General features: G+C 39.7%; 1 protein-coding gene across 1 annotated transcript; it reads right to left on the reverse strand.

The window, feature by feature from the left end:
- Positions 1–10,132: 10,132 nt before the first annotated feature.
- On the reverse strand, positions 10,133–14,330 carry LOC101862603 (serine/threonine-protein phosphatase 6 regulatory ankyrin repeat subunit B). The gene is made up of 4 exons (XM_005105030.3): positions 13,977–14,330; positions 12,626–12,991; positions 11,331–11,666; positions 10,133–10,843 (listed from the first exon to the last, which is right to left on the reverse strand). The coding sequence occupies exons 2-4, from the start codon at positions 12,935–12,937 to the stop codon at positions 10,226–10,228; spliced, it is 1,266 nt and encodes a 421-aa protein (XP_005105087.1). The 5' UTR covers positions 12,938–12,991; positions 13,977–14,330; the 3' UTR covers positions 10,133–10,225.
- Between the last annotated feature and the right edge of the window lie 918 nt (positions 14,331–15,248).

Genomic DNA, 15,248 nt, shown 5'->3' on the forward strand with positions numbered 1-15,248 from the left:
ATAGTTGGGATGATGTAGAAAATAGTTGGGATGATGTAGAAAATAGTGATTATGATGTAGAAAATAGTTGGGATGATGTAGAAAATAGTTGGGATGATGTAGAAAATAGTTGGGATGATGTAGAAAATAGTGATTATGATGTAGAAAATAGTTGGGATGATGTAGAAAATAGTTGGGATGATGTAGAAAATAGTTGGGATGATGTAGAAAATAGTGATTATGATGTAGAAAATAGTGGGGATGATGTAGAAAATAGTGGGGATGATGTAGAAAATAGTGGGGATGATGTAGAAAATAGTGGGGATGATGTAGAAAATAGTGGGGATGATGTAGAAAATAGTGGGGATGATGTAGAAAATAGTGGGGATGATGTAGAAAATAGTGGGGATGATGTAGAAAATAGTGGGGATGATGTAGAAAATAGTGATGATGATGTAGAAAATAGTGGGGATGATGTAGAAAATAGTTGGGATGATGTAGAAAATAGTTGGGATGATGTAGAAAATAGTGGGAAAGGTGTAGAAAATAGTTTGAAGGAGCTTTAAAAAATCGTTTGGATGATGTAGAAAATAGTGGAAAAGGTGTAGAAAATAGTTTGGATGATCTAAAAGATAGTTGGGGTCAGCTAGGAAATAGTGGGGATTTATGTAGAAAATATTTGGAATGAGCTAAAATAATAGTTGAGATGAGCTAGGAAATAGTGGAGATGTAGAAAATGGTGTGGATGATGTAAAAAATAGTGTGAAAGATGTAAAAAAAAGAGTATGGATGATGTAGAAAATATTTGGGATGATGTAGAAAATAGTGGATGTGAGGTAGAGAGTAGTGGGAAAGATGTAAAAAATAGTTGGAATGATGTAATAAGTAGTGGGGATGAGCTAAAAAATAGTTGGGGTGGGCTAGGAAATAGTGGGGATGATGTAGAAAATAGTGGGGATGATGTAGAAAATAGTGGGGATGATGTAGAAAATAGTGGGGATGATGTAGAAAATAGTGGGGATGATGTAGAAAATAGTAATTATGATGTAGAAAATAGTAATTAAGATGTAGAAAATAGTGATTATGATGTAGAAAACAGTTGGGGTGATGTACAAAATAGTGATTATGATGTAGAAAATAGTGATTATGATGTAAAAAATAGTGATTATGATGTAGAAATTAGTGATTATGATGTAGAAAATAGTGATTATGATGTAGAAAATAGTTGGGATGATGTACAAAATAGTGGGGGTGATGTAGAAAGTAGTTGACATGAGCTAAAAAATAGTGTGGATGATATAGAAAATAGTGGGAAAGATGTAAAAAATAGTTGTGATGATGCAGAAAATTATGGGGCTGATGTAAAAAGTACTGCAGATGAAGTAGAAAATAACTGGGACGAATTTTTAACAAAGTTGGGGTGAGCTAGGAAATAGTGGAGATAATGTAGAAAATTGTGGGGATGATGTAAAAAATAGTAGGGATGATGTAGAAAATAGTGGGGATGATGTAAAAAATAGTGGGGATGATGTAATAAATAGTGGGGATGATGTAGATAATAGTGGGGATGATGTAAAAAATAGTTCCGATGACATAAAAAATAGTAGGGAAGATGTAGAATATAGTAGGAAAGATGTAGAAAATAGTTGGGATTATGTAGAAAGTAGTTGACATGAGCTAAAATAATAGTTGGGGTGAGCTAGGAAATAGTGGAAATGTAGAAAATTGTCTGGATGATTGTAAAAAATAGTGTGAAAGATGTAAAAAAAAAGTATGGATGATGTAGAAAATATGGAATGATGTAGAAAAGAGTGGGGATGATGTAAGATGTAAAATATTGTGGGTATGATGAAGAAAATAGTGGCAGTGAAGTAGAAAGTAGTGTTTAAGATGTAGAAAATAGTGGGAAAGGTGTAAAAATTAGTTGAAATTATGTTTAAAAAATAGTGGGGAAGAGCTAAAAAATAGTTGGGGTTGGCTAGGAAATAGTGGGGATGAAGTAGAAAATTGTGGGGATGAAGTAGAAAATTGTGGGGATGAAGTAGAAAATTGTGGGGATGAAGTAGAAAATAGTGGGGATGAAGTAGAAAGTACTGGTGATGATGTAGAAAATAGTGGGGATGATGTAGAAAATAGTGGGGATGATGTAGAAAATAGTTGGGAACAGGTAAAAAAAAATAGTTTGGAAGAGCGTGGAAATAGTGGGGATGATGTAGAAAATAGTGGGGATGATGTAGAAAATAGTGGAGAGGGTGTAGAAAATAGTGGGGATGATTTAGAAAATAGTGGAGAGGGTGTAGAAAATAATTTAGACGATGTATAAAAAATAGTGTGGTTAAGCTAGAAAAAAGAGGGAGTGACGTAGAGCTAGAAAACAGTCCCTTTCTGAATGCTTTCCTCAGTTCCGTGAGTTGCTTTCAAATCTTTCCTTACATTTTGTACAAGTCCTCCCACATAGAACTTAGTATTTCAGAGGGAGCGATATATTCACAACCCGTAAGGACTGAGTATACTTATATATGATATGAATTCTTTTCATCTCAGATGATAAATTTTTTGGAGCATGTTTCCTTTTCCGATAGAAAAATGGATCTCTTTCTCCTTTTTGAGTAAGAATTTGCGATTTTCCGTTGCGTTAAGTTGTATTTTTAAAATGTCACAACTCTGACTGCCTCTCTCTGGTGTCAGTATTTGAACTTGAAGTGTGTGTGTTGCAGTACATGTATTTCTCTTGTGAATAGAGCGGTGTCCTCTTAAACCCAACATGGTGAATCTGAAAACAGCAGTAAACCGAAGGAAAATAAAATCCCCGATTTAAAAGAATTTTTGGGTTGTTTTTTTTAGGGGGGTGGGGGGGGGGGTGGTTCTATCTGAGCGACGTCTTTAAACTGAAAACAGGGCTCGACCAAAGAAACCCCAGCAGGCCCACCGAATTCTGTAGGAGCAGACTCCACCGTAGTTTAGAATTCTATGAGGTCAGTATCTGCTCCCATCAGGAAGAGTAGTGTTGTGGAAGAGACTTTTGGGATTCTAGTGTGTTCAACATTTTCCACAGATTATAATATTATTGTGTTGAGCACATGGCCCTCTCAGTGACCCACAGATTATATATATATAGTGTGTTGAACATTTTCCACAGATTATATATATAATTCTAGTGTGTTGAACATGTTCCACAGATTATATATATAATTCTAGTGAGTTGAACATGTTCCACAGATTATATATATAATTCTAGTGTGTTGAACATGTTCCACAGATTATATATATAATTCTAGTGTGTTGAACATGTTCCACAGATTATAATACTATTGTGTTGAACACGTCTGGGTCTTACAGATTACATATTTGTGAGAAGTACACTATCATTGGCAAACTCTTCAAATGTAAACTTAGCCCAGACAGCAAAATCTTTCAGGATAGGGAAACAAATTATTTCATTAAAAAAAATAATGTTAACCACAAGTAGATCTAACCACAAGTAGATCTAACCACAAGTAGATCTAACCACAAGTAGATCTAACCACAAGTAGATCTACTTCATGTGTTTTTCTTGCTTTTTTTCAACATTTAAATTTGAATTTCGAAAAAAATATTTCTTGAGCTCAAGTTACAGATACCTACAAATACATGTAGGCCTACCACAGAAACTGGAAAAAAACCCCAAAAAGTTTGGGCACACATCGTCATGTCGTAGTACTTTTAAACAGCTTGCAGACAAAGTGACTTTTACCAAAACTGAAAACCTGAGTTCTCTTACGTTTTTCATTTTGTTATTTTGTGAAGTCAGATTTTGTTGACTACATCATGTACGTTGGCAGCCTAGTTTCTTTTCCCACAACTTCACTGGTAATGATTTATGGAGGAGAAATAATTGTCAGTGGAAAAACAAATTTTGTCACAACAGGTTTACACCCTGGCAAATTCAACAAATATATATAAAATATATTATATATTATATAGTACAGCACACACACATAGTGAAATGGGCAGGACTCTGAAATCTTTTTTATATGAACGTGACCATTTTCTACTTACCCAAGACTTTGAAATACCAGAACAAAACTTTGGGTAATTTGGTCTTGATCGGTATATAGTCCAAAACTTTGGGTAATTTGGTCTTGATCGGTATATAGTCCAAAACTTTGGGTAATTTGGTCTTGACCGGTATATAGTCCAAAACTTTGGGTAATTTGGTCTTGATCGGTATATAGTCCAAAACTTTGGGTAATTTGGTCTTGATCGGTATATAGTACAAAACTTTGGGTAATTTGGTCTTGGCCGGTAACAACAGAATCGTACAATTAAGTATGCTAATTTCTCCTTTTTTTTAGGACATTCCTTCTGTCCTGAGAAAGTTCTGCCCACAATATGAAAGATGTTGTTAGGAGCTATCAGTGATTTAAAAAAGTCTTAGTAAGAATTTTACAGCACTTACAAGACAAAAAGTCATATATAAGTTCCCAAGAATAGTGTTCTTACATAGAGTAATGAACACAAAAAAGAAGGAGGAAGAGAGAAAAGGACGATACATGTAGATGTTTCATAAAAAAGAAGGAGCAAACCACACCAGAGCACCCGCCAACCATCCACTATCAGTGCTCTTTGGCCATACTATATATATATACAGAAGCATGTCAGATAGTCTGAATGTGCCAGTGATGATATATATTCTACATGCAAATGAAAAAAATATATGAAAATGAATGGGAGAAAAGACTTTTAACGGAGACACTTTTTTTGTGCACAGTGCTAATAACCACATGAGGAAGGAAATGAAATATCAAACTCAAACACATGTGAGAAATACCATCAGACACAGCAGAATTTATTGCACACACTCGCAAGTCACTCACAACACTTGCTCAGCTCTCAGAATCAGATCAACCTCTGAAAAGCTATATATCTTTATTTTCCTACACATCAGGCATTGACATCAATCCTTTGTAAATGATAGTAAGTATTTTACAATGAACATCCAAGGTAGCAAAAATTTTAATCACGAACATCCTCCATCATTTCTGAGACTTTCTGTCAGAAAACGATTTAGGGACACGTTGCAGGTAGCAGAAAGTCGAAGTGTGAGGATTTAACGCCCAAATGAACACTATTAGTATTAGGTTATTTAAGTTTAACTCTTTATCTCCGAGGGGGGGGGGGGTAAACCCACTACGCCGGGGACCGGCTTGCCGGAGAGAAAGAGTTAAGAGGCAAGACCTCTGAATTTACCGTCTGTCTCTGATAGAAACAGGCTTAACAATAGGCGGAGAGTCTTGAAAACTCCACAAAAGGACCCAAGTTCAAGAACACCCAGCCTGGTATTTGAACCAGGGCCATCTGCTCCAGAGTACAGCATGAAACCGACTCAGCTGATAGAGCTCTCCAAACAGCCTACGTAGCCTCAAAATATTGGAAGAGTCGGGACCGAAACAGTTTTCACAGATACAAAATGCAAGACATAATTTTTTCATGAACACTGTAACTTATTGTCGCCAAAGAACTATTTTGTCCACGGTGTACTTAAATAAACAGTCACTTTGGACAAAATAGATCTGAGGTGACAATATCATGAAGAGAGCAATGGGAGAAGTGCAGACAAAATGAGTCGTTTCTTCAAGGGTTTCAGCCCAAAGGAAATAGACGATATGTCAAATTTATACATTGAGTTTATGTACATTATTAGTATGAAGAAATAAAAGAAATGTAAAACTTGAAGATGGCATCACTTGAAAATCTACACAAATTTGACCCCTAGGTTGATTTTCAGCCCATACATTTCCATTAATTTATTGAGATAAGTAACTCGTTCTGTCATCGAGCTCACAAACAAACAGTTCAAGCACACAAATAGTCCAACATGGATGGAGCAATGAGCCACATGGATGGATCACCTGATTTCAACGGACAAGAAAAATGAGCACAAAACTCGAGCTTACTTCAATGGAATATCAAAAAATAGTCTCAGACTCAGAAAAAAACAACAACTGAACACATTAAACGATATTTTGATCTTCACACACAGTCACTTAGTCTAAGCTATAACAAAACAATCCGATCCGTGGAAACTCAGAGACTGCTGCCACATCATCATCTGTTCTTTCTCACATCGTGATCTAAAATGTGAGGCAGCACGGTGAGCTCAGGCGCTTGTCAAAATCATGAATTGAAGAAACTGGCATTTTTCTGCTGGTTTGGAAATGGTATCGAATTTTCGTCTTTCCGCTTAACACCTTTAATGTCTATTTAAAAACACATTTCAACGTGGATTTTACTGAAAACATTGATTAAAGGCACATAAAATGCAGATTTGCAGTTTTCAAAGACTCTCAAGCTTTGAAGTCACTTAACTTTGGCAGCCATTTTCTCGCTAGTTTGACCCCTGAAACCAGGTAACCCCCACCTCCTTCAATCCGTAATTGACTTCCTTTCAAGATAGATGGAAAATGCTTTTAGCGAAATCAAGATAAGTGAACAAGCTTTAGGATGATACCAATAACTCCATATATGCCCAAAAATTGAGGAGAATGGGGCGCATCAAATGGTCCTAGTCTCATTCTCTTCTTAAAATAGCAAACGGGTTTAGATGAATTATATATTTGTGTGGAATCGCAGTGAAAAATCAGTCGCTTGTCAAAATAAGGAAATTTAAGAAACTGGCATTCTCTGCCCGTCAGGCAATTTTTATCTTATTTTTTGTGTGTTTATTTTGGCTCAACACCTTTTTAAAAACATATATCTGTCTCAATTTTACTCAAAAATATAGATCAAGGTCACAAAAAAATGTAAATTTGCAGTTTTCAAAAACAGTCAAACTTTGGAGTTGATCAAACTTAGTCATTTTCTCGCTAATTGTACCCCTGACACCAGGTGACCCCCACCTCTTTCAAGTGCAAATGTCTCGACTTCTACTCAAGATTGAAGAGTATTTTTTTTCCAAAAGCAAAATAACTGAATAAGCTTTATGATGACACCATTGGCTCTATACGCCCAAAACTTGACACACGCCTGATTCTACCGCGTCGTGACACATTTTGTACGAACAATGTCCTGTCAGAAACAAAACAAGTTTCCGCATCTCGTGAAAACCTTGTATTTTCACATATATATATACAACAAGTACTGTTTTGCTAGAGTAGCGACGATATGTAATGTGCTCAGACTCATCATTGCCTTTCTCACCCTGGATCAGGATATAGGCCACGGACAAACACTTTCTCACCCTGGATCAGGATATAGGCCACGGACAAACACTTTCTCACCCTGGATCAGGGTATAGGCCATGGTCAAACACTTTCTCACCCTGGATCAGGGTATAGGCCACGGACAAACACTTTCCACCTTTCTCTATCCTGGGCTAGCCTCTTGATGTTATTCCACGGCTTCCCACTTTTCTCTACATCAATTTCTGTGACTCTTCTCCAGGTTCCACGTGGTCTTCCGCTTGATCTTTTACCCTGCGGATTCCAATCCAACACTTTCCTTGTTATGTAGCTTTCCGACTTCCTGAGAGTATCATGTCCATCCATCGCCAACGCCTTCTTCCTGACTCATAGAAGACCGCGACATAGCTCAGATTGCTGTGACAAGTACACAGCTGTCACAGAGACAAGTACACAGCTGTCACAGTACACAACTGTCACAGTACACAGCTGTCACAGAGACAAGTACACAGCTGTCACAGAGACAAGTACACAACTGTCACAGTACACAACTGTCACAGTACACAGCTGTCACAGAGACAAGTACACAGCTGTCACAGAGACAAGTACACAGCTGTCACAGCTTTGGTTCTCTCGGCATGCTGTGTCTGGTTCTGACCGGTACGGCCTCACCCCCGACTGTCTCAAGAAACGACATCTAAAGCAATCTTTCTGGCACAGAAACCCACACAGAGTTTGGTACAAAACAACGCTACTGCACACAAAGACAACCTCCAGTCCTTCGACACTCATGGTATATGGGTAGAGAACCCTTTTGCTTTAGTAGGAGTTTTACGGCATTTGCAACACTATAAGGTCGTATAAGCGCCGAAGATTAGAGGTGTTACCAGGGAGTAGCAAACATACTTTACTTTACTTTTCCGATCCAGCGGCCATTTGGGTTCTAGCCCTTCGGTCTGTCGATATGGCAAAGAATTGACAGGTTTTAATCAGCTGTGCTTTGTCGCTGTATAGAGTGTTTCCGATGTCTGGGGAGGCAGGTAGGTAGGTGCTACGCAGGTCACAAAGTGCAGGGCAGTTAAAGAGGTGGTGGGGTACTGTTTCATCCTGGCAGTCGCACAACGGGCAGTCGGGTGGGGTATCCTTGCGGATCCTATTAAGGTAGGAGTTTAGTGGTATGTGTTGTGTTCGCAGGCGAAATATTGTGACTTGTTCTCTTCTACTCAGGGAATTTATTGCATCTTTAGAGTTGGGGGCTGTCATGTGTGCAAATACAGTTCTTCCAGTTTTGCCCATTGCCCATCCACTCAGCCACTGTTCCCTGGTGTTGCATTTGATGATGTTCTTGGCTGTCTGTTGTGATACTGGGTTGTGTGGTTGTGTTTGTGATGCTCCCTTCTTGGCAAGGGTGTCTGCTCTGTCGTTTCCTGGGATGTTGCTGTGGCCAGGTATCCACTGTAGTGTCAGGTCGACGGCACAGGTCTGTAGGAAGGTGTTGATTGTTTGAGCCACAGATAGGCAGGCTGGGCTTTCGAGATTCATGTTTTTCCCAGAGCTTGGAGTACTGACTTTCCAGAGCTTGGAGTAGCAAACATAAAAAGAAGGAGGAGAGATCAGGACGATAGATGTTTGATAGGAAATAAGGAGCAAACCACACCAGAGCACCCGTCAACCACCCACACACGGAGTTCAGTACAAAACAACGCTACTGCTCACAGAGCCAACCTCCAGTCCTTTGACACTCACTCATAGTACAAGGGTAGACAACCTCCAGTCCTTTGACACTCACTCACAGTACAAGGGTAGACAACCTCCAGTCCTTTGACACTCACTCACAGTACAAGGGTAGACAACCTCCAGTCCTTTGACACTCACTCATAGTACAAGGGTAGACAACCTCCAGTCCTTTGACACTCACTCATAGTACAAGGGTAGACAACCTCCAGTCCTTTGACACTCACTCATAGTACAAGGGTAGACAACCTCCAGTCCTTTGACACTCACTCATAGTACAAGGGTAGACAACCTCCAGTCCTTTGACACTCACTCACAGTACAAGGGTAGACAACCTCCAGTCCTTTGACACTCACTCACAGTACAAGGGTAGACAACCTCCAGTCCTTTGACACTCACTCACAGTACAAGGGTAGACAACCTCCAGTCCTTTGACACTCACTCATAGTACAAGGGTAGACAACCTCCAGTCCTTTGACACTCACTCACAGTACAAGGGTAGACAACCTCCATTTCTTCAACACTCACAGTACAAGGGTAGACAACCTCCATTTCTTCAACACTCATAGTACAAGGGTAGACAACCTCCATTTCTTCAACACTCATAGTACATGGGTACCCAGTATGTTCTAGCTCTGCCACAAATCATTCACAGTTTCTGTAGCTCGCTGCTGTTGGAGCAAAAGGAGGTTATTTTTTTGCTGACCAAATAAAGAGAATGAGAAAGAAAATTTGTCAACAGTAGCATTAGATAATTAAGTAGGAACCGTTTTACACTTTCAAAAAAAGCATTTGTTCCAAGCGGCGGTGAAGTTCGGAGGTTTGAGGTGTCTGGGTTTGAACAGCCCGACACTATGACTGGGTCTACCAACAGGAGCTCAGGCCAGCTGTGCCACAGATCTGACGCTTAGACTTGCGCAGGTTGTGCTTGGGTAGATTGACCTCATCGTAAGTTTAGTTTTAATAAGAGTTCTTGTTGTTTTAGTAAGTGTTTAAAGGCACTTGCAACACAAAAAGGTCATATAAGTGCCGAAGATTAGAGGTGTTACAAGAGAGTAACAAACACAAAAAAGAAGGAGAGATAAGGACGATAGATGTTTGACAGGAAAGAAGAAGTAAACCACACCAGAGCACCTGTCAACCACTCATGTAAGAGTTCTACAAAACTTGAAACACAATTAGGTCATTTAAGTGCAGAAGATTAGAGGAGCGACTAGAAAGTAATATACAACAAGAAAAGAAGGAGAAGAGATAAAGACGATAGAAGTTTGATCGGAAAGAAGGAGCAAACCACACCAGAGCACTCGCCAACCACCCACATTTTAAGTTTCAGAATAGAAGAAATAATGTCATCACACTTTCACAAATTCACTAACAACGTCAGAAAACTTGAGGTATCGCTTCACCTGCGACGGCAGAGGTAATGCGTCCAATTTGTCGTCAACGTTCGGGCAGATGGTGTCTCGGATCCGCACCCGACACAAATCCTGCAGCGTTCTGGGATTGGAGGCGTGCACGTACAGGTCTTGGAGAAGCTCCTGGCATCTCTCCCCGATCCCCTCCAGGTGGACCACGAAAGACCGGAGCCTGTCCAGCCGACAAACGGTCACTACGGTCCCCGCGGCGACCAGAAGATCAACGACGACTCGGATCGTCTCGGGCCATGCCGTCGAGTTCATGAACGCTGGGTTTTTGATGGCTGTCATGAGGGGGGACAACTGGTGGAAGTCGTCCGCGTTCACGTTGGCTTTGTAGGCCAGGAGGAGGTGGATCTTCCTGAGGTCCTGGGCGATGCAGGCGTAGTGTAGTGCCGTCTTCCACGACTTTGAGCAAGCGTTTACGTCGGCTCCCCACCGCAGCAGCAGTCTCAAGGTCGTCAGACTAGCCTGCTGGTGGAAGCACGCGGTTTGCAGCGGGGTCATGCCCAGTATGTTCGGTTTGTTCACGTCGGCGCCGTAGTGGTGCAAAACCTGAAGATATGAAACAAAAAAACAGGCGATATATATAATAAGTGTGTATGTCTTAGACAGAGAAATGAGCTTCAAAATTAATAAGAAAGCTTTAAGGGCAGTTGTATAAATCGTGTTGGAGAACTCAAGCAATATCTCTCTCTGTCTCTTTCTCCCTCTATCCATCTCTCCTCCATCTCTCTCTCTCTCCACTCTCCCATTTCTCTTCTACCTCCCTCCCCCTCTCTCCTCCATCTCTCTCTCTCTCCACTCTACCATTTCTCTTCTACCTCCCCCCCCTCTCTCCTCCATCTCTCTCTCTCTCCACTCTACCATTTCTCTTCTACCTCCCCCCCTCTCTCCTCCAATCTCTCTCTCTAAATTTCTCTCTCTGTCTGTCTGTCTATCTATCTATCTGTCTGTCCGTCCGTCTGTCTGTCTGTCTGTCTTTCTGTCTCTCTCTCTCTGAGTCCATCTCTCTCCTCCCTTCCTCTCTCTCCAACCATACCTTCATCATCTCTATATTGTCGTGCTCACAAGCGTGACTCAAGAAGGCTCCCTGCCCAATGTTTGCCCCAGCCTCAATCAGGAGCTTCAGAGCTTCAACGAGCGGGGCTCGAACCAGGAGCTCCACGGGCTGCCCCTCTGGCACATTCGGGTCGCAGCCGGCCTTCAGCAGGAGGTCAATGAGTTCCACGTTCCTGGCCAGACACACACGCACCAAGGGCGTCTCGCCGTCAACATCTCTTGCGTTAACGTCCGCCCCTCTCTCGATGAGCAGCCTCACAACGGGGATGTTGCTTTCTGAACAGGCCAGGTGTAGACCTGTGTTGCCATCCTCATCCTTGCAGGAAAAAAAAATATACATTACAGTCTAGAATGTGTATATAGCGAAACACATACATGCTGAAACACACATCACACACATACATGCTGAAACACACATCACACACATACATGCTGAAACACACATCACACACATACATGCTGAAACACACATCACACACATACATGCTGAAACACACATCACACACATACATGCTGAAACACACATCACACACATAATGAAAAACACACATAGCGAGCAGTTTTCAGGTCCAAAATTTTTCTAAAACGTGTATTCTTTGTATTTAAAACATATTATATATATAGTGAAATTAGAATGCAATAAAAATATATTCACATCTAATTGATTTCACTACGTACAAGAACGACTAACTAGTAGCTTTTGTAACTTCCATCAATTCTTATTCCACTCAGAAGGTTAAAAACTTTTTAGCTAACAAAGAGAGAGAAATAAAAAGGTAACAGTAGAGGAAAATGCTTGTCAAGTGCTAGTACTCGATTGCTTCAGGCGTCTGTTCCTCTCACATGGTTAAAACACCCCCCTCCCCCCAAAAAAACAACAAATCAGGATCACAGGATCACCGACAGGCCAGTTAAGAATAAACAAGGAAGCTAAACAGCTGGTGTGGAGTCCTTCCACCTGTGTTTTTTTAACATTATAACACTGTCCCCGTCGTTTTATGCAAGAAAAATTATGAAATTATGCAAACTGAGCCCCAAAAATGTGAAATTATGCGATTCTGGTAATTTTAACCAAAAATGATAAAGGAAAATAATCAGAAATTATACAAAAAATGATTAAATTCAGCTAAATTATGCGGAATGCATAAAACCACGGGGAAGGACAATATAATGACACTGAATTTAATAAGACAGTCATGTGTCTAAAACAACCACTTTTCTTCTTGATAATGGGAGGCCATTTTTCAAAATTTTGACTATACTTAAAAAACTCACAACAGCATTGATGTCGGCATTCGCTTGTAACAGTTTCCGCACCACACCCGTGTTTCCACCACTATGATCACAGGCAAAGTGCAGCGGTCTTTTGCTGAGGAAGTCGGAGCACTTGTTGGGATCGGCGCCATGGAAGAGGAGAACGGTGACAAGATCCTCTCGGTTGTGCTTGCAGGCCAGACACAGCGGGGTCAGCCGATTCCTCAGCACAGTGTTGACCAGATCCTCGTCCAGGTGACAGCCCACACGCAGAAAAGTCTCGAGTTCGCTGTACGAGATGAAATCCCAGTTGGTCAGCTCCAGTACGTTCATTGTCCAACTGGTCTTGACTTATCATCCAGGCATTTCACGGAGCACTCACCCAACCTTTCGGGAAACAGAAAAACAAACAAAAAATTATTATTTTTAAAATGCATTCATTTGATTTTGAAAACAATTTTACATACAGATCTAATAATTCTAGATGTTGCTTTGTCACAAGTTCAAACTTGAAAATAATAGTTGTAGAATCTGTCATCCCCATAATTGTTTATTATAAAATAGAATGAATTTGACCTTCTGAATATATAGAAAGATCTAGATTCTAGAATCTAGTTTCAAAGAGTACCAATAAAATTCTTAATTTTCAAAAGAAGTACAAGCATCCCAGTACAGTCCTAAGTCCTAAGTCCTAAATCATCTCTCAACGACAGTAGTACAGTTAGCAGGTCATTTTCAATGCTTCATTTCTTTTCTTTACATTCCCCCATATGCCCCTCGGGTCCTCTATCTGTCTTTAAAAATACTAATCAAACATGAAAGAAAATCTGTCCCTCTCAATTGCTTGTCTTAACAAATCAGATGAAACAGATTCCCTCACAGGCAATCTCCTCCCCCCTCCTACCCAAAGAAGGGTTAGAACAAAAACTATAGAAGATGAGGTTGATTACAGATTTAAAGGAGGGCCTAGATTTTCTAGGCTAGATTATAGATATAGATCTAGATCTATAGAATCTATACAGGTTATATATATATATAGAATCTAATAAATATATTCTAGATGCCTATGGATGGAACAGAACACAGTTTCAAATGGTTCATTGTTATTATTTTTAAGGCCATTATATTGTTGTAAAAACACGATAGCAAAACATAAGAATAGTAAAAGTACATGATAATAATAGAGAGAGGCCGAGTTCTATGAATATATGAGATTGTCGGTTCATTATCATTGATTCATTGTTATTCTCATTCCACTTTCATTCATTGTCATTATCATGGATTGCTTCTGTTCTCATTGTGAGAAGACTACCTGTTGCAACTCCTGGAGCAATGTATGATTCAGCACAGAAAGTAATCAAAATCAACTTACTGAACATAGTGAGAAAGAGCACAGTAATAGATCTAGTTGATCCAGAGCTTGAATTTCGGTCTTGATTACTCACTATAGATCTACCACTAATATTTTAATTACATTTTCCTTGACAGCAGAGCGTCTTTGCTCTCTGTTCTTCCTAACTCTCCCGCTCTCTGCGACAAGGAAACAAATAAAAGTCCATTCGTCAGGCCGTCGTAGTCTGCAGTCCAGTTGTAGCAGTTGCAAAACTTTTTGACACGGTTCCACAATTTTATCGCATTGTTGGTTTATCCGATAGTTTACACAAAAGTGTGGTCATAAAAACCTATGACAAATGAGTTTTGAGTTTGAGTTTGAGTTGAGAGAAGCGCATAGGTGCAAGAATAGTCATTTAGTGTAGTGCAGTGGAAGAGTAAGATAGACCGAAAGAAACAATGGAGAGAGGGGAAAATGCTCTGTGTCCAAAAGAAACAAAAGTATGTGGGCCTGCATGCATGATGCATACAGTAATAATTATTAATACTACTGTAATACATATATTATATACATATATATACATCACTGTTCAATTTAATGAAAAGTCGTAACACTGTCAAATTCGGTTCAATACAGGACAGAATTTAATCTACATATTATATTGCTTAGGAAATACGTCATCTATATATTTGGGCCGGCCCATCACAGAGGTGTGCTGGTTGTTCGCTGTAGCTTCATGTAACATTGTAAAAGCTATAGACTTGCAACACATCCAAGGAGCTTTACTTTGAATCTCCTTGAACACATCCTACAGCCTAATCAGACCCATTGCTGCTCAGTTTTTGTTGTCTTTTTCTCTTGACTTCAAGTCTTTACAAAAACAAAAACATAATTAAATTATATATTTTTTCAGCAGCTTTAGATTTTTGGTCTTGTTATTAGTACGTACCAATTAAGTGTCTTCTCACACCAGTCTTTACAACTCTCCAAATGAGAACTGGTGCTAGTGCAGCGAGGCTTAATCATGATGTAGCTGTCTTAGTACATGTAGTGAAATAAACTTAGGCTACATATAATAATAATATACGAGTATATAAGCAAGCCTTTGATTCAAATCCTCAAGAATGTAACTTTTTGTAGGCCTTTTTTTTTGTTTTTTGTTCCCTGTTGGTTAAATTTTTCAGTTGCTATGCCTATTCTATGCACAATCACAAATACTCCTACCAAACAATGCAGAGTTTACCTCATTAACGACAAAAAAGAAACCCATTATATTTCCCTTCAGTCGCTATCCGTCTGCTTCTCTAGATA

Source organism: Aplysia californica, unplaced genomic scaffold (assembly GCF_000002075.1).
Source record: "Aplysia californica isolate F4 #8 unplaced genomic scaffold, AplCal3.0 scaffold00449, whole genome shotgun sequence".
Lineage (NCBI taxonomy): Eukaryota > Metazoa > Mollusca > Gastropoda > Aplysiida > Aplysiidae > Aplysia > Aplysia californica.

What these genes read in the sequence shown, in the direction of transcription:
- LOC101862603 (XM_005105030.3), bottom strand. Translation starts at nt 12,937, where the DNA reads ATGAACGTACTGGAGCTGACCAACTGGGATTTCATCTCGTACAGCGAA. An exon ending in ATGCCGACATCAATGCTGTT is followed by an intron (nt 11,667 to 12,625) that starts GTGAGTTTTTTA and finishes TTTTCCTGCAAG; the next exon opens with GATGAGGATGGCAACACAGG. An exon ending in ACAATATAGAGATGATGAAG is followed by an intron (nt 10,844 to 11,330) that starts GTATGGTTGGAG and finishes TCATATCTTCAG; the next exon opens with GTTTTGCACCACTACGGCGC.